Raw genomic sequence first — 27,247 nt, forward strand, 5'->3', positions numbered from 1 at the left:
TCAAACTGGGGTCTGTAACAATCTAGAGGGGTGGAATGGGGAGGGAGGTGGGAGGGAGGTTCAAGAGAGAAGGAACATAGGTATCCCTATGACTGATTCATGTTGATGTTTGGCAGAAACCAGCACAATAAAGTAAAGCAATTATCCTTCAATTAAAGATAAATAAATTTAATTATAATAAGGAATAATGTGCTAATAAACGTCAAGTGGAATTATGAGGGGAAACACAGTATTTAGACACCCGTGGTGAGGTGGTCCTGGGGTGAATTGTTGAAAATGCCCACTCTCCTGTTCCTTTATCCTGAAACCCCCACCTAAGAGGGTGCGCTGATGTCCGTGTGTTTCTCTTTCAGAGCCAAAGATGTTTGTCTTGCTCTATGTTACAAGTTTTGCCATTTGCGCCAGTGGACAACCGCGGAGTAATCAGTTCAAAGGAGAGAGCTACTCCCCAAGGTATATCTGTAGCATTCCTGGCCTGCCTGGGCCTCCAGGCCCCCCTGGAGCGAATGGTTCCCCCGGGCCCCATGGTCGCATCGGCCTTCCAGGACGAGATGGTAGAGACGGCAGGAAAGGAGAGAAAGGTGAAAAGGGGGCCGCAGGTAATGAATGAAGTTCCGTAAAAACCCCTCTGTCGCCCCCACCTTAAGATGACTCCCTCGCTTTGCTGCTTTTTCAAATGAGAAGCGCCCTTTCAGTCCTTTCCCGACCTCACCTTCATTAATCGGAACCACTTACTGAGTCCTTGCTATGCTGCAGTTGCTCTAAACCCTCTAACTGCAATCTCACTGCTTCCTAATGACAGCTCTTTCAAGGGGACGTGGTCCCGTTTATAAAGGAGAACGCAGAGTGGCAGATGATTCAGTAAGTTAAGGAAGATGGAAGGGCAGGGTAACGCCTGGCAGAGATGAATTCACCTGGAACATCTGATCCCCACGACCTCTGGGCTGGTACAGTGGCTGCCTGTGAGAGGGGGCATGGATGGACAGACAGACAGATGTATGGGGAGGAGACGGACAGATGTATGGGGAGGAGACGGACAGATGAAGCAGGGGGCAGGAATTAGGAGCCAGAAGCACAGGGGCTATCCTCTCTGCCCTCAGAGCCTCAAAAAGACACAAAAGGCGTCTAGATTTTACTTCTCGAACAGGTGAAATGATAATAGTACTGTGTAGCCTTTGCTGGTCTTTCTTAGTTCAACACTCCCCCACCCGTCCGACGGCAGCTAAAAATCGAGATTTCTTACAGCTCCATACAGCAAGACAATTGTCCCCTACTCTTTCAGTAAGTGTCACTTTTTTCTTCCCACAAATAAGTTGGCTCATAAAGCTTGCCAGATTCTGCAATGCTTCAAAGTAAACCGAATTAAAATTCTAGTGAGGCTGTGTTAATGATAAAAAAAGGAAGTTTTGGATGGAATCAATCTCTGAAAAACAAGTTTCCAAGTGTAAAATGTGGGACAAAGATAGGAAGAAAAAAATCAATAGATCTAAGAAATATGTCTCTAGTCACTGCATGTGATTTACTGATGTTATGGGAAACAATATCATTATATATATGTATATTTATATTTATATATATATATTCAAGTGATTAGATAATAATTCATTGCTGAATTTCTTATGCAGAAAATATTTAGCAAATCAGCAGCTACTGAATCTATGGCCCTTAATCAACACTAGATAAAGTATCTTTAGGTGAAGTTTCAACATCAGATAAACTTTCATCTGGAGCTCTCTCGTCATCTTTCAATGTCTTCTATTTGGTAACACCTGTGAACACAGTACTGTGTCATGAATATGCTTGAAATTCTATAATAACACCGTGATCATAGTTAGATATTACTGGCCTTTTTAGCTTACTGTGTCTGGAAATGGTAATGTAGTGGTCACACAAAAATGCATTGGAGTCAGAAAGATATGATTCTTTCAATTACTAACTTGGCATCCTTGGAGCAGAAAAAAACCTTTGAATCTCAGTTTTCTCTTGGTAAATTGGAGTTAGTAAGTGTGATTGTGAAGATTAAGAAAAATAATACATACAAAATACTCAGGAATAAGTGCCATGTGATAAGCATTCTGTAAATGTTTGCTGTTATTATCTATTACACTGTGATCTGCGAATATTAGTCATAGCTACGTTTGTGAATATCTAAAGCCATATAATAAACTAGAAATGACCTGTTTCATGAGGTAATTGTAGTGCTATTTAAAGATATGGATATGCATTCAGAATTAATTGAATGTTAGTAATTGACCCTGGTTCTGAAATAGAATGTTAGCAGTTGGATCCTGGGGGCTTCCCAGCTGGCATAGTGGTAAAGAATCTGCCTGCAATGCAGGAGATGCAAGAGATGTGACAACCTACTCCAGTACTCTTGCCTGGAAAATTCCATGGACAGAGAAGCTTGGCAGGTTACAGTCCAGGGGATTGCAAAGAGTTGGACATGACTGAGTGACTGAGTAGACCCTGATGCTGGGAAAGACTGAAGGCATAAGGCGAAGAAGGCAGCACAGGATGAGGTGGTTAGATAACATCACCGCTTCAGTGAACATAATTTTGAGCATACTCTGGAAGATAGTGGAGGACAGGGGAGTCTGGTGTGCTGCAGTCCATGGGGTCCCAAAGAATCAGACATGACTTAGCAACTGAACAACAACAATTGCTACAATTTTAACCATGTATGAGATCAGGTAACCCCCATATTCACCAATCCATTCACTCATCCATCCATTCATGCGTTTTTCATTCAACAGATTTTTGTACACCTCTTGCTCTCCAACATTATTCTAAACCAAGGTTCCTCAACCTCCACACTAATAATATTTGGATCCAAATAATTGCTGCCATGGGATGGCTATCTCACGCATTGAATGACATTTAGCCACGTCTCATTTGATGCCAGGGCATTCCCCACTAGTTGTGACAACCAAAAATGTCTCCTGGCATTGCCAGTTTTTCCTGGGTGCTGAATTGTACCTGGTTGAGAACCCCATTTTAGGGAATGTGAACACAAACACAACATTGCTGCCATCTTGATAAGCAAACACTGGGTGGGTCAGGCCAATGGGCGCACAGGGTTACAATATCATCATCATCATCATCATCATCACTATTAATTAAGAATTTACTGTACCAGTGATTTTTACATTAAGTACTTAATTTCAACCATAACCTTATTAGCAAAAATCATAGTCCATAATAATGTTACAAAAGACAAAATCAATATCCAAAAGTAAAAAGACTTTCCCAGTTTTATTTAAATCCAATGTATACATACATATAGGTAAGGATATACACCAGCTAAGAAAAGCAAGAATGTCAGTGTGGTCAGTGAAGGCGCATCTCATTTACAAACAATAAGAACAGAGCCCTGGGGCTTTGAGGATTAGCTTTTAATGTGTCTGGAACTGGACACAACTCGGCTGGGAGCTTCTGCTTCCTGTTTCCTCTTTAATACTGTGTATGTCTTCCCATTTATCCCCACCACATCCACCTCAGCCCCCTGGCAAGGTCAAGTATATGCTCTGTCCAGCTTCCCTACTGTAAATTACAGAGTTTGAATTATTAACTTTCCATAAAAATATGTCTCCCTCACTGTGAACTGAAAGCGTTAGTCCCTCAGTCATGTCTGATTCTTTGTGACCCCATGGACTATAGCCCACCAGACTCTTCTGTCCATGGAATTCTCCAAGCAGGAATACTAGAGTGGGTAGCCATTTCCTTCTCCAGAGGATCTTCCTGACAAAGGGACAGGTCTTCTACATTGTAGGCAGATTATTGACTATCTGAGTCACCAAGGAAGCCCGTCTCCCTCACTGGTGTATAGCAATTATTGTGGTAGCATTTTTTTTTTTAATTAATATAATGTGAAATCACATTCCCCGGAGGAGGAAAGGGCAACATACTCCAGTATTCTTGCCTGCAAAATTCCATGGACAGAGGAAACACTAGAACCACCTTGTGAAGAGATCATTCTATTTTATTATACTGCTTTGGATGTTTATGAACTTAGTTATGACCCATATTTGCAGATCACAATGTAACATGTCATAATAGCTAACTTGGGGATAAGACAGTTGTCATTCAAGTCAAGGGCACTCAGACCCAGCACAGCACCTAGCATGTAGTGGATGATCAATCAGTATTAGATGGTTTAGATGGATATATGCATGTGCACATAAATGTATGATGAGTGCATGGGTGGAGCGTGGATGGATCGAAAAAAGAAATAGCACTAAAGAAAAAAATCCTTCTAAGCTCACTTCATGGAGAACCAAGAAGAAATGCATTCTCTCCAAGTTTCAGTATCTAAGCATAGACTAACACTCCATAATTCTCCTCTCTACCCAGCATATGTCTGACTGAATAGGGAGGGGAGAGTGATTCATCCCTTCATTCCATTCTTCATTAATTGGCCCTTATCACAGGGCAAATCCTTCAAGCACACAGGAAGAGTTACTATAAATTATTACAGCTAGTCCCTGGTTATCTAACTCCTAGCAGTTCAAAATATCCAATAACTATAGAGATCCAAGTGTTGAGATTATAAAGACCTTTTCATGGCATTGTAAAACTGCATCTTAGTATTTATGGTCTGGTCTCTAAGATTTTCAAGAGAATAAGACCTCAAGAAATCTAGTCCAAAACCTGCATTTCAAGGACTGAGAAACTAAAGTTGTAGAGATAAAGCCCCTTCTTCACACTCACCCAACTAATCCACAGCTGAACCAGAGCTTATCGGGTCTGCTGAGTCACTGTTTACTACTTTCCCTGCCGGGTTTAGAGTGGATTTAGATCCAATATTTTCATAGTACAAATGTGGCATTTGAAATTCAGACAAGAGCTGACTTGCCCAAAGTTATAGGGACAGAGGAATTTTAGTACATAATGAAATTTAGTGGTAGAAATTGCTACTGATGCCAAAATGTTTTTTTAATGATACATCAAAATCATGTATAAAGACAGCTCCTATTGAAAATAAAATAGCAATGTGTAAGTTGTAGTCCTTGATTCAAAAGTTAATTTCACAGTAAAATAGTATTCATATTCCTTTTCTACCAAACAGAAACAAACATCAAAAGATCGGACTATCGGGGCCTTATTTCAAGAAATAAATACTAGTTTGTTCTGGCTGGCGCTAGTGGAATTGTTACCAAGTCCAAGCTTGCTCTGCTTACCATACAACAGGCCAAGGAATTGGAGACGAGGTACTGAGGCAAGAAATATGACTTTATTTGGAGGCCAGCTGATTGAGGAGATGTTAGACTAATGTCTCAAAATAACCATCTATGGGGTCTGGATTTCAGGTTCCCTTATAGATCAGAGATGAGGGAAGGTGAGGAAACAAAGTAAAAAGGCCATTAATCTTGCAAATATCTCCTGGAATGGCAAGCCTCAGGCAGAGGATGTGTTAATTTCTTTCTTCCTGCCATCTACAGATGGACTGGGTGCTTAACAAGGCACTTTAACATTCAGGCAGAAGGGCAGGCTTCTCTGAGATGGGCCGTTATGTTTGATTATAATAAGAAAAGTAATAAAAAACAAGTCAGAGAAACAGTTCCAACATGGAGTCAGAATTGGCTTTTCCCTGCAACAGAATTTAAACTTAACAGCAACGGTCATCTAGAGCTGGAGCACAGCCCTGTGATCAGTAACAATGCTGACTGCGCTGTTGCTGCTGTATCCGGTTGTTGGTGTTGTCAAGTCACTAAGTTGTGTCCAGCTCTTTGCAACCCCATGTTGCCAAAAAAGGGTTGCATTCATTATTAGCATTTTTCTATGCATCATAAATTACTAAACAACTTCTTTGTCAAATCATTGAGACAAAATACTTGATGTTTTAAGGGGATAGCTTTAATTCTCCTGAAACTTGTATTATCCAGAACACTTTGTTGCTAAATTTGCCAAATAACTGAAAAAATAATTAAAACTCATAAACTGATGTATGTGTAATAGCCAAGTAAGTGATATCAAAGTACTATCAAGATAAAAGACTTAGCTAAATAAAATTCCAGAGAACAGATACATAGTTAAGAGTAAAATTACATAGTATAACAATAATATACTTCCTCTGACTATAAAAATGTATTACAAATTACCAATAATCTGGATACTTTTCAAGAAGCTATTTATGAAATGGATTTGGCCATAGCACTGAATGACAGTTTTTATACTTTTAGGTCACTGTTACTTTTCACAGCCCTTACGTCTTTCCTACATATATGGAGACCCAGAGAAATTAAAGGACTTGACTAAAATAATACATCCACTTAGCTGTAGAGTCAAAAAACAAGTTTTTTCCCTTTTAATTTCAGCCACAAAAGTAAAAGGCATTTTGATGAAGGGAGAACATCATTATGCTCGATATCCAGTCCTAGTCTTGCTACTGATGCAACTTTCTTTCCCTCTCTGGGACTCAGTTTTCTCCACCAAAAAAAACTCCCACACCATGGTGGTAGTCACAGTTGTTTGGTTATCATGAAATATTGAAGAGCCCTCTCTGTGTTGCACCTCACAATTTACACATCTCTCAAAAGATGTTCAGGTGCCAGAGTTAGGCAGGCTGGAGTTCAGATCACCTCTCCATCCTTCACTAAGTCTGTTCCTTCGAACAAACTAACTTCTCCATGGCTCAGTTTTTTCATCTACAGTTAGAAGTGATAATAATTCCTAGTTAACAAAGTTGTTGCGAGACTTAAAGCAGATGACACATGCACGTAAGGCATTGCAGCTGGGACATTGTAAATGTTTAACAAATATGAGCTAATCTAACTTGAATTAACTTTTTATTAATAATACTGATAAAAGCTGAACGGGGCACATAACTAAGTAACCTCTAGGATTCATCTTGTCCTGCTTATCCGCATGACCCCACTCTGGGGAATAATATCATCATGCTTTTGAATTCCTCCAGTAATGATGAGTGTCTGTGTGTATCTAATTTAGCAGCGGGTGATTCATCATCAAAATGATGGTTAATTTTTTTTAATTAGTCAGGTTTTAGATGATTTCTCATATATTCAAGAAAATTTTCTTGATATTTTGATGAAATTTTTCTGTCTTCATTGCAGCACATCAGTGATTTTTTTTTAAAATATGAATTATTCAGTAGTATACTGTTGAAAGTTGAGAAGACAAACTTGGGGTGTGTGGGCATGTTGTTTGTGACTCTATATTTATAGGAACCATTAACTAAACTTTAAATTCTTTTTGAAGGTTTGAGAGGTAAGGCTGGACCCCTGGGCCTTGCTGGAGAGAAAGGGGACCAAGGAGAGACTGGGAAGAAGGGACCCATGGGACCTGAGGGAGAGAAAGGAGAAGTAGGGCCTCCTGGGCCTCCTGGACCAAAAGGAGACAGAGGAGAGCAAGGGGACCCGGGGCTGCCTGGAGTGTGTAGATGTGGAAGCATCGTGCTCAAATCTGCCTTTTCTGTTGGCATCACAACCAGCTACCCAGAAGAAAGGCTGCCAATTATATTTAACAAAGTCCTCTTCAACGAGGGAGAGCACTACAACCCTGCAACAGGAAAGTTCATCTGTGCCTTCCCAGGGATCTATTATTTTTCTTATGATATCACATTGGCAAACAAGCACCTGGCCATCGGGCTGGTACACAATGGGCAGTATCGGATAAAGACCTTTGATGCCAACACAGGAAACCATGACGTGGCTTCAGGGTCCACAGTCATCTATCTGCAGCCAGAAGATGAAGTCTGGCTGGAGATATTCTTCACTGACCAGAATGGGCTCTTCTCAGACCCAGGTTGGGCTGACAGCTTGTTCTCCGGATTTCTCCTGTATGTTGACACAGATTATCTAGACTCCATATCAGAAGACGATGAGCTCTGATGAGGACTGCTGGCCTGAATGTCCCAAGATCCTTATGGCAGACACTTTGATTTAATCTGGGGCCCTGGAAGTTGGAAGGAGCGGAAATGAGATCCAAAAATACTCCCACTCAGATTCCAGAGCATTTACAGACAGTTCTAGCAGAATCCGTTAAAACAAGTTGAACCACCAAACCATTGAAACCACACTAAAATGAATTATATAAAACAAAAATCCAGATATGTTCTCTCAAAAGTGATGTTCAGAAATATTTAAACAAATTAAAGACAATGTTACAAATTTTCTATTAAATTTCTTGAGTCCTAAAACCAGCTGGCAATGATATTGTCTCATTAAATCTTCATAAAAGTGCATTTTTGCATGTTATTTAAGAGAATCAAAACATCCCAAAATCCTTGACAATTCTCAAAAACTGTAATAAGTAAAAATACAAAGGTGAGAGATGCCAAGTAATTTCAAACAAACTAAAGTGATTATTTTGCTATATTATTTTTTCCTTCATGCTTGTATATATTCACTCAACAATTCTTTCAAGAGACTGTAGGATCCAGACACTATATTGCTGGGTCAGATTTAATTAGTTAAGACAAAATCCCTAGGCTAATGTATATTGAGCATATTGTCACAGTTCAGTATGATAAGTGCCATGGCAAATAGGTTGACTCAGTGCTGGAAGCACACAGGACTTGTTATGCCTGGGGGTTGAAACCAGAGATTTTATACCTGGAAAAATACTTTGTGTGCTAAGATGTGTTCTTTTAAATAGGTGGGAGATATGCAAATAAAACAAGGAATTCAACAGCTATAGTCTCTCCCATCTCATCCTCAAAACACCAATGGTATTTGCCATCAGGAAGGGGTGAAAAAAAAATCTAGAGATACCCTGGGAGTAGTAATGGAAATAAAGAAAAACAGGTTTCAGGGATTAGTCAGTAGGTCGTTTTCCTAAATTCTTTATCATGATAGTGTCTCAGGACAAATATTTGTCGTTTTAGTTTTAACAAAGGTGAGGGCACGGCTGTCCATTGTAGTAAGATATTGTTTCTCATGTGTTTCCCAGGTAATGAATTCTAATAAAGCAAAGCATATGACCACTGATTTATGAATGAGTTAATGGAAGGAGCGAACAGGAGGAGAGGGCATGGCCAAACATCTGAGCAAATGACTGTCCCCTCTAAGTCTCACACACCCTTTAGTTCCACTGTTTCTCAGTGTCAACATCGTTCCCCATTGAACTGCAATTCCTCAGATAATCTAGCCCATAATACTCTCACGCCCACTCCCCTGGCCACAGTATTCCCTAGCTCCCTCTTTTTTTTTTGCATCCGGTCCATCCTTCCATATTCTTTGCTCATTCATATAATAAATATCATTCAATGCCTCTATGCATGAATCATTACATTGGGTTCTATGAAGATAATACAACACCAAGATGAATTTGGTGCAACCCCTTCTATCCACTTTCTAAGGAAATAAGAAAGGCAATGACATGCATGCACACACAAAATACCTAGAATTCTGGAAATAATCATGCTAAAATATGACAAGCACTAAACTGGAGATAAAGACAAAATACTTTGGAAGGAATGCTGAGGGGAAAATGTTGACTCCAAAACTGGGATGTGAGAGAAAAAACAACTAGGGAAATCTCTGCCCCCTTGGCTTGAAGTGACAGATGGGACATGGAATGGCCAAAGTGGAGGGAGGGCACTTCCGATAGAGGGAACAATGGGGACAAAGCAGGAAAGTGAGTGCAGAGACCCAAAAGAGGGATCCATTGGCCGTATCTGCAAGAGTCTCAAATGGCAACCTGAGAACTGGAGATTGTATTCATAAGAAAGTGTGAAGCCCCTGTGTGTTCCAGAGCTGGATGCTACTATTATGGAGAGTGAAATTTACAATGATCAAGCAGCTGTACCTGTGGGCAATACTTCCTTCTCTCATCTTGCAGATCTATCTTGCTTTCATCTATTTCCTCTGCCTGCCATGAATTTTCCAGTCATGGTTCTCCTTCCGTGTCAGGACAAGGGTCTGGGAGGCCAAGGTAAATAAAGATTAGAGAAGAGAGATAAGAGGTGGTTTGAGATAGTCAGTTCAGTTCAATTCAGTCGCTCAATCATGTCCAACTCTTTGCGACCCCATGAATTGCAGCACACCAGGCCTCCCTGTCCATCACCAACTCCCGGAGTTCACTCAAACTCATGTCCATCCAGTTGGTGATGCCATCCAGCATTCTCATTCTCTGCCGTCCCCTTCCCCTCCTGCCCCCAATCCCTCCCAGCATCAGAGTCTTTTCCAATGAGTCAACTCTTCTCATGAGGTGGCCAAAGTATTGGAGTTTCAGCTTTAGCATCAGTCCTTCTAAAGAACATCCAGGACTGATCTCCTTTAGAATGGACTGGTTGGATCTCCTTGCAGTCCAAGGGGCTCTCAAGAGCCTTCTCCAACACAGTTCAAAAGCATCAATTCTTTGGTGCTCAGCGTTCTTCACAGTGCAACTCTCACATCCATACATGACCACAGGAAAAACCATACCTTGACTAGACGAACCTTTGTTGGCAAAGTAATGTCTCTGCTTTTCAATATGCTATCTAGGTTGGTCATAACTTTCCTTCCAAGGAGTAAGCGTCTTTTAATTTCATGGCTACAATCACCATCTGCGGTGATTTTGGACCCCCCAAAGTAAAGTCTGACACTGTTTCCAATGTTTCCCCATCTATTTCCCATGAAGTAATGGGACCAGATGCCATGATCTTCGTTTTCTGAATGTTGAGCTTTAAGCCAACTTTTTCACTCTCCTCTTTCACCTTTATCAAGAGGCTTTTTAGTTCCTCTTCACTTTCTGCCATAAGGGTGGTGTCATCTGTATATCTGAGGTTGTTGATATTTCTCCCAGCAATCTTGATTCCAGCTTGTGCTTCTTCCAGTCCAGCGTTTCTCATGATGTACTCTACATATAAGTTAAATAAACAGGGTGACAATATACAGCCTTGATGTACTCCTTTTCCTATTTGGAACCAGTCTGTCGTTCCATGTCCAGTTCTAACTGTTGCTTCCTGACCTGTATATAGGTTTCTCAAGATGCAGGTCAGGTGGTCTGGTATTCCCGTCTCTTTCAGAATTTTCCAGTTTATTGTGATCCACACAGTCAAAGGCTTTGGCATAGTCAATAAAGCAGAAATAGATGTTTTTCTGGAACTCTCTTGCTTTTTCCATGATCCAGCAGATGTTGGCAATTTGATCTCTGGTTACTCTGCCCATTCTAAAACCAGCTTGAACATCTGGAAGTTAACAGTTCACATATTGCTGAAGCCTGGCTTGGAAGATTTTGAGCATTACTTTACTAGCGTGTGAGATGAGTGCAATTGTGTGGTAGTTTGAGCATTCTTTGGCATTGCCTTTCTTTGGGATTGGAATGAAAACTGACCTTTTCCAGTCCTGTGGCCACTGCTGAGTTTTCCAAATTTGCTAGCATCTTGAGTGCAGCACTTTCACAGCATCATCTTTCAGGATTTGAAATAGCTCAACTGGAATTCCATCACCTCCACTAGCTTTGTTCATCGTGATGCTTTCTAAGGCCCACTTGACTTCACATTCCAGGATGTCTGGCTCTAGGTCGGTGATCACACCATCATGATTATCTGGGTCGTGAAACTCTTTTTTGTACAGTTCTTCTGTGTATTCTTGTACAGTTCTTCTGTGTATTCTATATAGGAGAAGGCAATGGCACCCCACTCCAGTACTGTTGCCTGGAAAATCCCATGGATGGAGGAGCCTGGTAGGCTGCAGGCTCTTCTTAATATCTTAATATCTTCTGCTTCTGTTAGGTCCATACAATTTCTGTCCTTTATCGAGCCTATCTTTGCATGAAATGTTCCCTTGGTATCTCTAATTTTCTTGAAGATATCTTTAGTCTTTCCCATTCTGTTGTTTTCCTCTATTTCTTTGCATTGATCACTGAGGAAGGCTTTCTTATCTCTCCTTGCTATTCTTTGGAACTCTGCATTCAGATGCTTATATCTTTCCTTTTCTCCTTTGCTTTTTACTTCTCTTCTTTTCACAGCTATTTGTAAGGCCTCCCTGGGTAGCCATTTTGCTTTTTTGCATTTCTTTTCCATGAGGATGGTCTTGATCCCTGTCTCCTGTACAATGTCACGAACCTCCATCCATTGTTCATTAGGCACTCTATCTATCAGATCTAGGCCCTTAAATCTACTTCTTACTTCCACTGTATAATCATAAGGGATTTGATTTAGGTCATACCTGAATGGTCTAGTGGTTTTCCCTACTTTCTTCAATTTAAGTCTGAATTTGGCAATAAGGAGTTCATGATGTGAGCCACAGTCAGCTCCCAGTCTTTTTTTTTGCTGACTGTATAGAGCTTCTCCATCTTTGGCTGTGAAGAGTATAATCAATCTGATTTCAGTGTTGACCATCTGGTGATGTCCATGTGTAGAGTCTTCTCTTGTGTTGTTGGAAGAGGGTGTTTGCTATGACCAGTGCATTTTCTTGGCAAAACTTTACTAGCTCTTGCCCTGCTTCGTTCCATATTCCAAGGTAAATTTGCCTGTTACTCCAGGTGCTTCTTGACTTCCTACTTTTGCATTCCAGTCCCCTATAATGAAAAGGACATCCTTTTTTTTTTTTTTGAGATAGTCATCTGCCTCTAAATAGCAGCTGAACCTGGCATTCCAAGCTGTAAAGTTTTTTTTTGTTGTTTTTGTTTTTTTAAGAAAAAAACAACAACCAGCCAACAGGAAAAGTTTATCTGGGGAAGCACAAAATACAGGCCCTTTGAAGACTATGGGATTTGCTGAAGAAACTGAAGATGGAGAAGTCATGGAAGACAGTCATGACCCAGAAGAGTATTATGTAATTTAAATTTTCTTCTCATCATGATCCTTTAATGCATTCATTTTTTGGACTCCGTTTTATTTACTTATCTGTTACATGTTTCTTGCAAAGCCTATTTTGAGTAGCTTTTTAAACTGAAGTTTCTTTAGCTGGAGGCTTGGTTCTAGGCCAAGGAATGAATTTTATTTTGAAATATCTGGCAGGATTGTGAAGGGGATCAGAGAGCTAAAGTGGGAAAGGAAAGGCTATTTTGGTTTTAAAAGGATAAACTTTTAAGCAAAAGCAGGTGTCTTTTACTCCTTAAAAAATGACAGATAAAATTTATTCACTTTTACTGGTATTTGTATAAGGAAAGAAGAACAATTTTGGTTTAAAAAACTGCAAGTCCCATTCCAGTCATTCTTCATAAGAGCTGACTTGTAATGAACATGTATCAAGAAATGTTGGTTGACAATGTACTGTCTCATTCCACAAGGATTTAAAGCCACTTGGAAAGAGTGATAAAATACAGAAAGGACACACGGGTCAAAAGAGGATGAGAACAAAAGGGCAAAACAAATAAAAACGAAAGGGTGAGATTAATACTAAACTGTGTCTGCATGAACACGCATGTACCTCTGTTATCCATTTACAGAACACGTGTGTTTCCTTGTATAGGGGCATACAGAAGAGCATTCCCAGGTCAGTCATCATTGTGAATGATGTTTTTTGTAATGGAAAAAAAAAGATTCCATGAACTTTAAATATGCTTTTTCTCAGCCACCCAATGAAAAAGATCATGGATGTTTTGTATTTAAAATACATTTTAAATATTAGTTATTGTTGCTTTGGAGAAGAGATTCTCCAGTATTCAAGCCTGGAGAATTCTATGGACAAAGGAGACTGGCGGGCTACCGTCCCTGGGATCGCAAAGTGTCGGACACAACCGAGTGATTAACACTACTGTTAGCTTATACCTTCCTTTCTCGCTCCTTCTGTAGTTCCGCTATCAATAGATGCCATCAGTACTCACCCTGTCACCAAAGCCAAAACCTAAGGGGCATCCTGGATGTCTTCCTTCCCTTCCCCGGTGAATTTCATTCACTGTAAGTGTTTATGGTTCTAGCCCCTAAGAGTACATTTCTGAATCATTGTAGCTTTCCATTGCCAGTGTCAAGGTTTCATTTGTACATTTACCATCTCTCCTCTGAACTAATAACAAAAAAAAACCTTTTAGTTGAATCTTGGCCCCTGGACACAATCCTCCAATCCATTCTCCATATTAAGCTTGATCTGTCCTTCTATATAGGAGAAGGCAATGGCACCCCACTCCAGTACTGTTGCCCGGAAAATCCCATGGATGGAGGAGCCTGGTAGGCTGCAGTGCATGGGGTCGCTGAGTCAGACACGACTGAGCGACTTCACTTTCACTTTCCACTTTCATGCATTGGAGAAGGAAATGGCAACTCACTCCAGTGTTCTTGCCTGGAGAATCCCAGGGATGGGGGAGCCTGGTGGGCTGCAGTCCATGGGGTCGCACAGAGTCAGACACGACTGAAGCGACTTAGCAGCAGTCCTTCTATATTACATACATGGTCAGGTCACTCCACAGCCTGAAGGCCATCAATGGCCCTCCAATGTCTGCAAAATAAGCTGTTTCTTAAAACCTAGACATAGTATTAAAAAGCAGAGACATCACTTTGCCAACAAGGATCCGTATAGTCAAAGCTATGGGTTTCCCAGTAGTCATGTATGGATGTGAGGGTTCAACTATAAAGAAGGCTGAGCACCAAAGAATTGATGTTTTCAAACTGGGTTCTGGAGAAGACTCTTGAGAGCCCCTTGGACAGGAAGGAGATCAAACCAATCAATCCTAAAGAAAAGCAACCCTGAATCTTCATTGGAAGGACTGATACTAAAGCTGAAGCTCCATTACTCTGGCCACCTGACATGAAGAGCCAGCTCACTGGAAAAAAACCCTGATGCTGGGGAAGATTGAGGGCAGGTAGAGAAGGGGGCAGCAGAGGATGAGATGGTTAGATAGCATCACCAACTCAATGGACATGAGTTTGAGAAAGCTTCAGGAGATAGTGAAGGACAGGAAAGCCTGGCATGCTGCAGTTCATGGTGTCACAGAGTTAGACACAACTTAGTGACTGAAGACCAATTTGAATTTATTTATTTGATACCTGAAATGCATATCATTTTTCTGGTATTCATACCCAGTGTCCTCCTAAAGGACCACCTTCCTTCACATGCTACATCTTTGAGATTCTAGGTAGAATCGACTCTTGCAGCTTGTAAATCTCAGGCCTGACCAAAGCATAGCATTCTGCTCAGCAAAATAATTCATTCAGGTAACTCAAACAGAACTGTGAGACTTTGCTGGTATGTCTATAAAAGAGACTCTCTTTCCTTCCCATTGGACTTGACTCTGTGAGACTCTAACAACCATATTACAATCACAAAACATAAACCACATGAGAGTGGAACCATGCACAGATGGTGTCAGAACACAGAGATAAAGAGAGAAATTTAAGATCACTTGGATCTTGATCTAGACATGTCTATAATAGCCAGCTCTTCCTTTGGACTTTTCAGTTACGGCTGCCATTAAATGCCATTTCACTTAAGTCTTTTTGAGGAGGGTGTTCAGTCACTTGAAAAAGATGTTATCCTTCCTAATATTATTGCAAACAGCCTTTAGTTAGGCATTAGACTCTTTGGGATCTAGCCTCTGCCTACTTTTTCCTGAATATTTAGAAATTAGTTATTTATTATGTATTAGACAATTCACCTTTTTATCTCAATCAATAGATTATATCATATGATATAAAATGTGTGTTTAATTTCTTTTTTAAATGATTCTTATTGTGATAAAAGTCACATATATAAGAAGTACTATCTTAATCACTTTTACCTGTACGATTTGGTGGCACCAAGTACATTCACATTTTTTGTGCAACTCCCACCATCATCCATCTCCTGAATTTTTCACCTTCCTAGACTGAAACTTTGTCCCCAGTAAGTACTAAGTCCCTGTTCTGTCTCACCACCCCACCTTCCATGCCCCTGACATCTACCAATGTGCCTTCAAACTCTACAAATCTGACTATTCAAGATACCTCATATGTGAAAGTGAAAGTCGCTCAGTCGTGTCCAACTCTTTGTGACCCCATGGACTATACAGTCCATGGAATTCTCCAGGCCAGAATGCTGGAGTGGGTAGCTGTTCCCTTCTCCATGGGATCTTCCCAACCCAGGGGTTGAACCCAGGTCTCTTGCATTGCAGGTGGATTCTTTACCAGCTGAGCCACCAGGGAGCCTTATACCTCATATAAGTGAAGTCAAACACTATTTTCTGCACCTGCTATATATTGGAATGCATTTTAAGATTCACTTAATATATGCCCCACAAACAGATTGTACCTTCTTTTTTTCCCTCTGCTATACAGTGAGTTCTCATTAATTATCTATTTTTTACATAATGGTGTATATATGTCGATCCTAGTTTCCCAATATATCCCAAATTCTTGCAGGTGAAGAGAGAAATAGTACCCCAGAAAAGCCCTGAGCCCATCCTGTGAGTTAATCAAGACTCTTAAGATTATAATGGACAGAATCCAGTTCAAACCAGCTCAAGAATGGGGAACTCAATGAAGTAGCATTAAATTCTCTAGCCATATCTGGGTTCTCATTCATTGTCACCAGGATTTTATCTCTTCCCATCTCATAGATGGGTTCTCCCCCAGTAGATTTCACTTTCAGGCAGACACCTGCCATTGTGACAAAGACAGCCACCAACAGCTCCAGGTTTGCATTTTGCAGTCTCAACAGAAAATATATATACACATTTTCTCTTTCTCTTTCTCAGTACTCCTAGCAAAGATCTAAGGATGACAGTCCTTTAGTTCTGATTGGTCCTGCTTAAGTCATGAGTGTGCCCCTTAATCAATGATTGGCTAAGGGAAGGTGACGTTCCCATTGGCTAGGCCATGTCACATGTCCATTCCTAGAGTGAAGGACAGAATCAGCCCCACCTAAGTCATATGAAAAATAAAGGTACCAGGTCTAGGGAAAGAGAGCCTAATGGTGGTCAGTCAAAAGCAACAGATGACCTCTGTAGGCTGATTTCATATAAAATCAAAACCATATTTATTTTGTCTGCATTATACAAAATCAATCTGTTGCCACAATGGCCTTTCTCTGAGATAATCTAATTTTGCTCCTCTGTCCATGGAATTCTCCAGGCAAGAATACTGGAGTGGGTAGCCATTCCTTTCTCCAGGGGATCTTTCTGATCCAGGGATCAAAGCCGGGTCTCTGGTATTGCAGGCAGATTCTTTACTCTGAGCCACCGAGGAAGACTGGTATTTTGTCAGACTTGCTCAATATTGTACATTCTACAAACCTGGCATCTGAGATGATCACTCACTATAGGCTGTCTTAATGCTAGCTCCCAGTTGGCTTTTAATGAAAGAATGGATTGTTCTCAATTGAAATCTTCTTCTTCCCCTAAAATCTTCTGATTTTTCATATCAATATCCTAATATATACAAAAATCTATGCAATTATCTTTGATAATTATAAACAAGAAGGAGCAAAGCATACTTGGAGATTGGTCTCTTTGTAGAATCAAAGAAGAGCCAGTAAACCCAGTGCCTTCCTTGGCCAACATAATAATAGCACTGCTATGGGGCACTGAAATGCTATCCTAGTTCATCAATTTGGCTGCATCACTATTGTCCCGTTTTCCTTCTTGCTTCTTGAGAGATCATCAATTGATGCCTAAATGCACCAGCAGCTGCCATTTGCTCTGTGTCTTCTTTGTAACTGGTACCATCCTGGGTCCTTTTAGCTTTGTACCTTATTTCCTTCTCAGGAAAAGCAGTGCCTCTCCCACTTCCATCTCCGCTCGAAGGAGCAGCATAGGATGGACACATCAGGACCCTCAATGCTGGGATGTTGCTTAAGAATGACAAGGGATGAGATCAAAGTTGAAGCCACCTACCACAGTCTCTATGGGTTCCACTCGCCTTTGAATGTGCCACTCGGCGTCCAAACAGGACACACTAAAAAGGATTTCACTACAGAGAGGTCAGTGGAACAACTGGATTCAGAAGGGCAGACAAGGTGAAAAGAAGCAAGCAGAAGCGTTAAGGTCCAAGCACTCGCCAGGGCAGGAACCATCACTGCCCAGGCCTGGAGGGGAGGGGCGTGACAGTGGACGCTGAATGCAGCCGAGAGTGGGAGACTCCGAAGGAGACCTTCCTCCAGGAAGCACGCCTGGAGAAGCGCCTGGCCATGACTAGGACCAGGCAGAAGTGGGGAGGGAGCCAAGGCAGGAAACTCTGACCCTGCGCTCCTCCACCCTCCAGTATCCTTTCTCTCTCCTTCCCCAGCCAAACCCAACAGCTTCAGGAAGAAAGGGAGGCTGGGCAACGCTGTGTGCAGAGAGGGGCTTCTCAGGGAAAGAACTGGAAAGCAAGGAGAGACGATTGAAGAGGAGTCAAGAAGCGGGGTGGGAGCAAGTGGAAATTAGACAGCGTGGGACTCCTCTTTTTTTTATTTTCTGTTGTAGGGGGTTGCTTGTTTTGTTTTTTGTTTTCTTTTTTTTTTTTTTTTGCCTCACTACATGACAAGTAAGGCTTCCCTGATGGCTCCGTGGTAAAGAATCTGCCTGCCAATACAAGAGCCATCGTTCAATCTTTGGGTCAGAAAGATCCCCTGGAGAAGGAAATGAGAGCCCACTCCAGTATTCTTGCCTGGGAAACCCCATGGACAGAGGAGCCTGGCGGACTACAGTCCATGGGGTTGCAGAGTTGGACACCACTCAGGGACTAAATAACAACAACAACATGTTATGCATGATCTTAGTTCACTAATCAGAGACTGAACCCATGCCCTCGCAGCAGAAGTGCAGAGTCTTAACCACCGGACCACCAGGGCCCCTCTCCTTAATCCCTTCCTTCTCTAGTTTCTCTCCAAAACTCCACGGAGGGGGTGCAAGAGCCCTGTTGCCCCCTCTTGAGAAGAGCAGAAGAAACACCTTCTGGAGCCACTTAGGGCTGTCAATAGTTCAAGCGTAAGGAGCCCTCAGGCCTCAGAGCGGTCCAGGTCCAATTACAAGAAGATTACACTAGAGTTTGGGGCCAAGACCTGGCCATGATGAACAGATTTTGAAGAAGTGTCCCCTCCATAAATCCCTCTCCTAAACTTGCAAAAGCCACAGGTAGCTGATTCCACATTCAAGGGTTCAAGTTTCTACCAGAGTTCCAGCTCATCAGGAGTTAAGTGTTCCTCTTACCCTGTTAGAGATGAGAAAAGCAATTCTGGGAGCCACTGAGCAAGAAGACACAGTCAAGCCTTAATACACATGGGGTTGGAATTCCTGCCTACTTCACCCCTGCTCTGTTATGAGCACACACACCTTACTCCCCGCCTCTTAAGACCACTTCACGGAGACCCTGTTTCATAGAGAGCTCATTGTGCTATGAGGGAAAAGCCCCATTCCTCAACTGTCTTCCTTTCATGCTGGTTAATATACTTCCTACTTCAAATGGTAACTAAGCCTGTCACTATCAGGATGTGCTCAAGCATGACCAAAACATTCACTCTGGCTAGACCATGTAAATTTTACTTAGTGAAAACTGCACCCACCACCCTTGCTCTGCACACGGGACAAAGACTGGCCCTAAGAGACTGGTGCCAGGTCCATGGGTCTGGTTTAGTTCTGCCAAGGAGAAGCCGGGCAATCTTTCACCATCATCGTCATTATATCACAGGCTTAGAAAAACCAGGCAGCCTCAATGCCTCTTGGCTTTCTTCACCAGACAGTCTCTACCGTACACACGTGCTCACACACACTCGCACACACATACGCACGTGCACACACACACACACACAGAGCCAGGAGCACGCAGGACCGCACTTTTCATGGGCTTCATGCATCCCTCAGTGTGGGACCAAGATCAAGTGTAAGATGTACTGAATATGTTGGGTAACCAGAGTTTTCTGGAGAAGAAAATTTTAAAAAGAAAAAAAGAAATTTGCCACGAGGATTGCTTAAATTCTGTGCCATGGTTTCCAAAAGACACATTGACACAGACACGTCTCTTCTTTCTTTTCTACATCAGCAATACTGACGTTTGAAGACAGAGCATCTTCCTTGTGTGGTCTGCCTTGAGTATCCTAGGACATGGAGCAGCATCCCTGGCCTCTACCCTGGGGCAGTAGGATTACCCAGCTCCTCTTCAGTAGCGATCAATCAATAATATCTCCAGACACTGCCAAATGTCCCTGGGGTCAAAATCGTCCCAGCCGAGAACTTCTGTACAGTATGTTCACAGGGAAGGAATCTACTCAGTCCCCACAATCTGTTTGCCAACAACCATGGCTCCCTTCTGAGAACCCCTAGCTGAACCGTATCCTGTCTTGAAAGCACACAAGAAGCAGCCAGAAACTATGCCCTCTTCCCCATTCCCTCTCACCTTAACCAACATATTTCCTTTTTGTTTTGTCTAGGATACAAAACTCACAGAGTTTCCAACTTCGAAGCACGTATTCCAAGAAAATAATTGATCGTGTGTACAAAGATTTAATTACAAGAAAGAGCCTGCACCAAGGTTTATAATATGGAAAATTGGGAAACGGCCTAAGTGTCTGGTGATAGAATCGTGGTTAAACAAGCTGTGATACATTCATCCAGTAGAATATATACAGTGTCATTAAAAGTAAGGGGGATGGAAATGCCCGGGCACCATAAGATGTTCAAGAAATAGTAACAGAACAAAGTAGGTTACTAGAGAATCTTTTCAGTGGTCATCCCATTTTTAAACTCTTCTCAGTGATTATCCCATTTTTAAAGTCTCTTTGCATGTGCATAGAAAGAGTCTGCATCAAAAGTAGTTACTAACAGAGTTTTTTTTTTTTTTAATTTCTACCCTTTTGATCTTGAACTTCAATTTGTATAATAAATATATTTTACATAAAATTTTTATATAAGTTCTTGGATAGTCAGGGTCATCACACATGATTACACTTCCAAAGGACTGCAGAGAAAAAAGTCTAAGGAAAAAAAGGCTAGACACTATAGGCTGAAGTATGCATGAACACCATCTTTGAAATTCTCTGGTGACACAACTGCTTGTCCAATCCAGAGAATTCTTTAAAGCAAAAATAAAGCAAAATGACCCTAGTTTATAAACAGGGAAGGAAATGAGTCTGGAATTGACATCATTTTATTGTGTTTTTATTAGTCAGGAACTATAAATCCGAAGGGTTACCCACAGTATGAAGTCATTTAGAACCAAAGCGTTTCCTGGCTGGCAAAGGTGTTTATGAGTGGCCATATGAAGAAGACTGGATCATGGCTGGGCTCCAGGACCATCATGGAGGTGGCAGGATTTATGGAACTCACGCCTTGCTCAATCTGGTCAGAATTCCAAGAAGTAATCTGAAATCACTGAATGCAGAAAAATCATAAATCCTAAGATGTTGCAGCCATCCTCTTAAATTACAGCACTATCTTTTACAAGACTGCTTGTGAGAGACTGCCCCGCTGAAATAAACAATGGGAAAAAGCTGTCTCTATAATCTCTCCCTGCCACAGCTTCAGACATTCTTAACATGGCAGTGCATCTCTACTGTTACTGAAATTACTCTGAAACAATGATGGCATTTCAAGGATTTTCTGCAGAAAACCCCCAGGTTTAACTGTGCAGTCGGTACTTGGTATGCCCATTCCACTTCAGCTGATACTGCAGGCTGATTGGAAGGGGCTCAAGCATCCAGGGATTTGGGTATCCGCAGGGCATCTGGAAACAACCCCTCACTATACTGAGGAACAACTGTATTCAGAACTAAAATTAAAGTACAGCTGCCTGAGGTGTTCCCGTGGTCAGAGTATTGGCAGATAATAATCAGATGGCTGGTAGGTGAGATGGTCAGAACCCCGGACACATATGATGTTTAATCTCTCAGTCATGTTCTACTCTTTTGTGACCCCAAAGACTGTAGACCTGCAGGCTCCTCTGTCCATGGGATTTCCCAGGCAAGCATACTGGAATGGGTTGCCATTTCCTTCCCCAGGGGATCTTTTGGACCCAGGGATCGAACCTGCATTGGCAGGTGGATTCTTTATCGCTGAGCCACATGGGAAACCCCAAACCAGAATATATATAAGTCACTATACAAAGTTAAATACATACCCAAGAAGTCCTTATCCACTTGACTCCTCCTAGGCACAAAATTCAGATTAAATTCAGGATGTCCAATCAAATTTGAGTGTCATCTAGTGCAACAAATAACTGTTTAAGAATAAACATTTAACTGGGTGCCCTGTATTCTTATGTGCTAAATCTGGCAACTCTACCTGACTAGAATTCTCCTGCAAAGGCATGACATGAATCCAAGTGACCTTCAGAAGGACTATGAATTAATTTCTCCTATAATAAGAAGCAGCTTTTCTTATGAGAAGGGATTCTTAGATTCCTGAAACAGCATCAAAGTCAGATTTAACTGAATCAGAAAGACATAAGAAATGCTGGATGGAAAGTCAGAAGACTGAAGACCTAGTCCTGACTGTTGAGCCCTGCGTCCCAGGGTCATAGATCTGAGACCTCACACCAAGGCCTCAGAAGTGGAGCCCAGAACCCAGGTCACCTTAGAAGTTGGCTGAGCCCCAACTGTTACTAAAATCCCTTGACCATTATTAACAAGTTTCCTGTCTCCCAATTAAGCAAAGATAGCCACTCAGTAAATACACTATAGTGTCTCAACCAATCACCTAATGCCAAGCATCCAGGAATTTACTTTGTCTTGAGGCTATAAAAATTGGCTATTAACCCCCAAGAACTGTCGACTCTCTCTGGTCTGTTGGGAGGTCAGCCTGCTGTGTCGCAGTGCTCACATTATCTCTGCTTTTTCTTCTTAATAAACCCGCTCCCTTCTGAAATGCTCTATATCTGGAAATGCTTTTCCAACCCATGCTCAGACTCCCTCAGTATTGGCAATTCCAATAACCAGCTCTGCATGACTTTGAGACAAGCCCTCTACACCCTGTAAGTCTTTTCCATAGTACATCCAAAGCAGAAAACAAGTGATTGCCGCCCTTTCTCTGAACTCACAGCAAACATTATTAAGTGATCACAGCGTTCCTTCCCACTGTGTCCAGAATTCTGCTTGGCAAAATCTCCAGGAGGCCACCAACCATGGACAAGACTACACCCTTGACAAGAAATCCACTTGCCTTCCTTGAAATAAATGAGCCAGCTCCAATGAGAATTTGGAATCCTTCGTGTTCCAAATTCAACCCTAAATGGCAAGATCATACCTAGTTTCATACTATTAAAAGCACCTGGCATGTAGCTTAAACTAATCAACCACATGCTTAGATCATACTATTTCAGCTGGCATAATGTAAAATCAATTACAGGCACCAAAACACAAGAGGTCACTCATGTCAGATTCTCAAGCACAGAAATTAGAGTGTTTAAACTCAGCTTCTGAAACCAGGAGATGAACAATAGGCTCAGTAGGCACCTCTCTGTTTGTCTCTGGTCATATTAGCTTTTGTGACTGTGAAATAAAAAGGAGAATTTGATACACCAGGAAGACAGTTCTCCTGATAAATTGACTGTATATAATGGAAACAGCTGAGAGTGAGCCTCAGCTCTCCAGATTTCTCAGAGTTTATTCCATATGTTTCTTCCCACCCCCACCACCCCATCTCATCACAAACTCTGGAAGATTTCCAACACACAGCTCTAAAACTGGGGATACAGGGCACTGGATGCTTTATTCCTTCTTCATTTTCTGTAAGAAGGATATAAAGGAGAAAAGACCTTCTCTTGGCCTTTCACCAAACTGCTCCTTCTCACCCGTGTGCATCTCCCCTCCCCAGTACAGATGTGAAGTTGATGTAGAAGTAGAGGTGGAGGAAGTGGCTCTGGATAGCCCTACTCTCATCCTCCTCTCCCCTTATCACTCCTCACAATGAAGGATATACTCTTTATGTCCATGGTATTTTGTACAACATCTTACTGTACCCCTAAAATTCCTCCACCAAGTCAAAGCTCAACATTTTAAGGTGCAAATGATTGCACATGGCCTTTTATTCTTCCTTCAGTATCTACATAATGCCTTTTAAGTGTTTTTAAAATGTGTTTTAGGTCAGTGTTAATGGATAAAAAAGTGTTGAGTGGTAAGGCTCTGAGCATGCGTCTAGATTTTTTACAATACTTCTTATGGAAATAATTTCCCATTATAAATCTTTGCACTGTACGTTGCATTCTTCCCAAGATATAGCCTTGACATGTGATACAAACTCCCTGTCTTCTTAGGCAAGTCTTCTCTCCCCATCAGAGCATAACAAGAGCAGGGTCCACACCTCTTTTTAGCTTTGTGTGTCCTGCTTCTAGATCAGTGTAGTGTAACACAGTAGGCCTTCAATATGAATTTCTGGGCTTCCCTGGTGGCTCAGTGGTAAAGAACCCGCCTGCCAATGCAAGAGACTCAGATTCGAACCCTGGTCCGGGAAGACCCCACGTGCTGCAGGGCAACTAAGCCCGCGCACCGCAACCTTGTACTCTAGAGCCCAGGAGCTGCGACTAAAGAAGCCTGCGTGCCTAAGCCCATGCTCTGCAACAAGAGAAGCCACTGCCACGAGAAGCCCCAGTCCCCGCTCTCCACAAGCAGAGAAAAGCCCATGCAGCAGTGAAGACCCAGTACAGCCAAAATAAATTAATAAAATTGATAAAATTATAAACAAATAAAAAAAATAAAAGCAAAACTTGACAACTACCTTATGATGTAGATTTTTTTTTGCCTTATTTATGTATTTTTTCCTTATACTTTTTATTTCGTATTAGGGTATATCCAATTAACAATGTTGTGATAGTTTCAGATAAACAGCAAAAGGTCTCAGCCCTACGTATACATGTATCCATTCTCCCCCAAACTCCGCTCCCATCCAGGCTGCCACACAACATTGAGCAGAGTTCCGTGTGCTGTGCAGTAGGTCCTTGTTGGTTATCCATTTTAAATATAGCAGTGCGTACATGTCCATCCCAGCTCCCTAACTATCCTTTACCCCCGTCCTTCCCCCTGGTAACCATAAGTCTGTTTTCTAAGCCTGTGAATCTGCCTCTGTTTTGTAAGCTCATGTGCATTATTTCTTTGTAGATTCCACCTATAAGGAATGCCACAGGGCATTTCTTCTTCTCTGCCTGATGAAGCAGATTCTTCTTAATTTAGCACAAAAGAAATGGTCAAGGAATCCTGCTTTGATCAGACCTTGTAGGAACTGTCCTTGAGGACCTCAGTGAAGGATGTGGCAGACCCTGATCCCCTCCTCAATATTGCCCTTGATTTTTCTTCCCTTCTTCTACATTGACCTTGATCCCTCTCCCCTTTGTGTCTGTTTCCTTCGGCACTCATGGGCTCCTCATACGACCCCTGGCTTTGTCACCTCTGTGTGTCTTTTCTACCTTGCAGATTCTCCTTTCTCATCATTTCAGCCTCTCCTGGCCATTCCTGGTCCAGGGCAAGGTGGTGGCATCTTTCTTGCTTCAGGTCCAAGTGCCCGATCTCTGCCTAATTCTCTCCCCATTTCCCAGTTCAAATGCCCTGGGGTGGGGGTCCCACAGCTTAGCTGGTCCCTGTTTGCCAAGGGGCCAGTTTGGGGATGGGCTATGTGCTGAGTCAGGGCCCTCCCCTAGTCCAGCCAGCCAGGACTGGGAAGACCTGGTATAAAACACGACTGCCTGGGCAAAACCCGTCAGCAGAAGATGTTAGTGTCTTCGTGTGTTTGCTTTTCTTTCTTTCTTTTCAAAAAGGTCTGAAGGGCAGATACCATGATGTACATAACATCATAGCATTTCTTGAAGACCAGAGTTGACCGTGTATGTGAAAAGTGACTGTTCTAACTGGTTTCTTTCAAAAGCAGGCCCTGAGGCAGGGTCCTGAATGTAAGTAGTTTATTTGGGGGCTGCTGGAAACATCAATAACATAGTGAGGAAGCGATGGAGGGAAAGGAAAACAGCTCATATGTGTGTGTTACTAGGCAATGACCACAGTAGCTGACGGAAGTTTATTCCAGAGGGAAGCTGGGGAAATGGGAGAGAACACACAGCCCAGAATGAGCTCGCCCCCAGAATGAGCTCGCCCCAAAAGCGTGGAAGCTGGAGGGTTTAAAAACCAGCTCCCAGGAGTCCTTGCTGGGTGTTGTGTTCCAGCACTTAGGATGCGCACTGGTGGCCCTGCAGCACAGCGGATTCCCAAGGCTCTGGGAACCTCCTGTGGCTCAAATGGTAAAGAATCTTCCTGCAATGTGGGAGACCTGGGTTCGATCCCTGGATCAGAAAGATCCCCTGGCAAAGGGAATGGCAACCCACTGCAGTACTCTTGCCTGGGAAATTCCGTGGACAGAGGAGCCTGGCGGGCTACAGTCCACGGGGTCCTAAAGAGTTGGACACGATTGAGTGACTAGTACTTTCACTTTCAACGTTCTGGGAAGAGACCCCAGGCACAGAGAGGGCGATAAGACAAATGGACAAGCTTCCTGAACTCATAAAAGTCTAAGGAGTAGAGGAGAGGCACTGATATCACCTGCTCTAGCCCTCTGTCAACTCTCAAATCAATGTCACCTCCATGAGGGTGGGGAAACAGTGCCCGGCACATAACAGACGCTCAATATATGTTTAAGGGATAAGCGAATGAATGATAGAAAGTCCTATATAAATGAATGTAATTATTATTGGGGCCATTGTTGTGGATCCTTCTTGTTTGTTTGCCTTCTATGCTCCTTGGAAGAAAAATTATGACCAACCTAGACAGCATATTAAAAAGCAGAGACATTACATTGCCAACAAAGGTCCATCTAGTCAAGGCTATGGTTTTTCCAGTAGTCATGTATGGATGTGAGAGTTAGACCATAAAGAAAGCTGAGCACCAAAGAACTGATGCTTTTGAACTGTGGTGTTGAAGAAGACTCTTCAGAGTACCTTGGACTGCAAGGAGATCCAACCAGTCCATCCTAAAGGAGATCAGTCCTGAATATTCATTGGAAGGGCTGATGCTGAAGCTGAAACTCCAATACTTTGGCCACTTGATTTGAAGAACTGACTCATTTGGAAAGACCCTGATTCTGGGAAAGATTGAAGGCAGGAGGAGAAGGGGACGACAGAGGATGAGATGGCTGGATGGCATCACCGACTCAATAGACATGAGTTTGACTGAACTCCGGGAGGTGGTGATGGACAGGGAGGGCTGGCGTGCTGCAGTCCACGGGGTCACAAAGAGTCAGACACAACTGAGAGACTGAACTGACTAATCCAATGAGGGCTTCCCTTGTGGTTCAGCTAGTAAAGAATCCACCTGCAATGCAGGAGACCTCGGTTTGATCCCTGGGTTGGGGAGATCCTCTGGAGAAGGGAAAGGCTACCCACTCCAGTATTTTGGCCTGGAGAATTCCACGGACTGTATAGTCCATGGGGTCGCAAAGAGATGGACACGACTTAGAGACTTTCACATCACACATAGCCAGTGAAGGGATTAATAGGGTTGGA

At 42.3% G+C, this 27,247-nt stretch overlaps 1 protein-coding gene and 1 long non-coding RNA gene across 4 annotated transcripts in view; both read left to right on the top strand.

The window, feature by feature from the left end:
• Positions 1–8,650, top strand: part of C1QTNF7 (C1q and TNF related 7) — a 128,389-nt gene extending 119,739 nt beyond the window's left edge. For 2 of the 3 annotated variants that reach the window (XM_005208316.5, XM_005208315.5), the window contains exons 2-3: positions 354–599; positions 7,216–8,650. In XM_005208316.5, coding sequence (XP_005208373.1) covers positions 362–599; positions 7,216–7,847 — 870 coding nt within the window. In that variant the 5' untranslated portion in view covers positions 354–361 and the 3' untranslated portion in view covers positions 7,848–8,650. The remainder of the gene's footprint in view (positions 1–353; positions 600–7,215) is intronic. The other variant, NM_001076201.3, reaches the window with a different exon arrangement.
• An 8,732-nt stretch (positions 8,651–17,382) lies between these two features.
• On the top strand, positions 17,383–24,471 carry LOC104968938 (uncharacterized). Its single transcript, XR_003035229.2, has 3 exons — positions 17,383–17,777; positions 20,205–20,413; positions 20,939–24,471. It is a non-coding gene; the product is annotated as an uncharacterized lncRNA (long non-coding RNA).
• Positions 24,472–27,247: the final 2,776 nt, after the last annotated feature.

The sequence above is a fragment of the Bos taurus genome, chromosome 6 (assembly GCF_002263795.3).
Source record: "Bos taurus isolate L1 Dominette 01449 registration number 42190680 breed Hereford chromosome 6, ARS-UCD2.0, whole genome shotgun sequence".
Classification (NCBI taxonomy): domain Eukaryota; kingdom Metazoa; phylum Chordata; class Mammalia; order Artiodactyla; family Bovidae; genus Bos; species Bos taurus.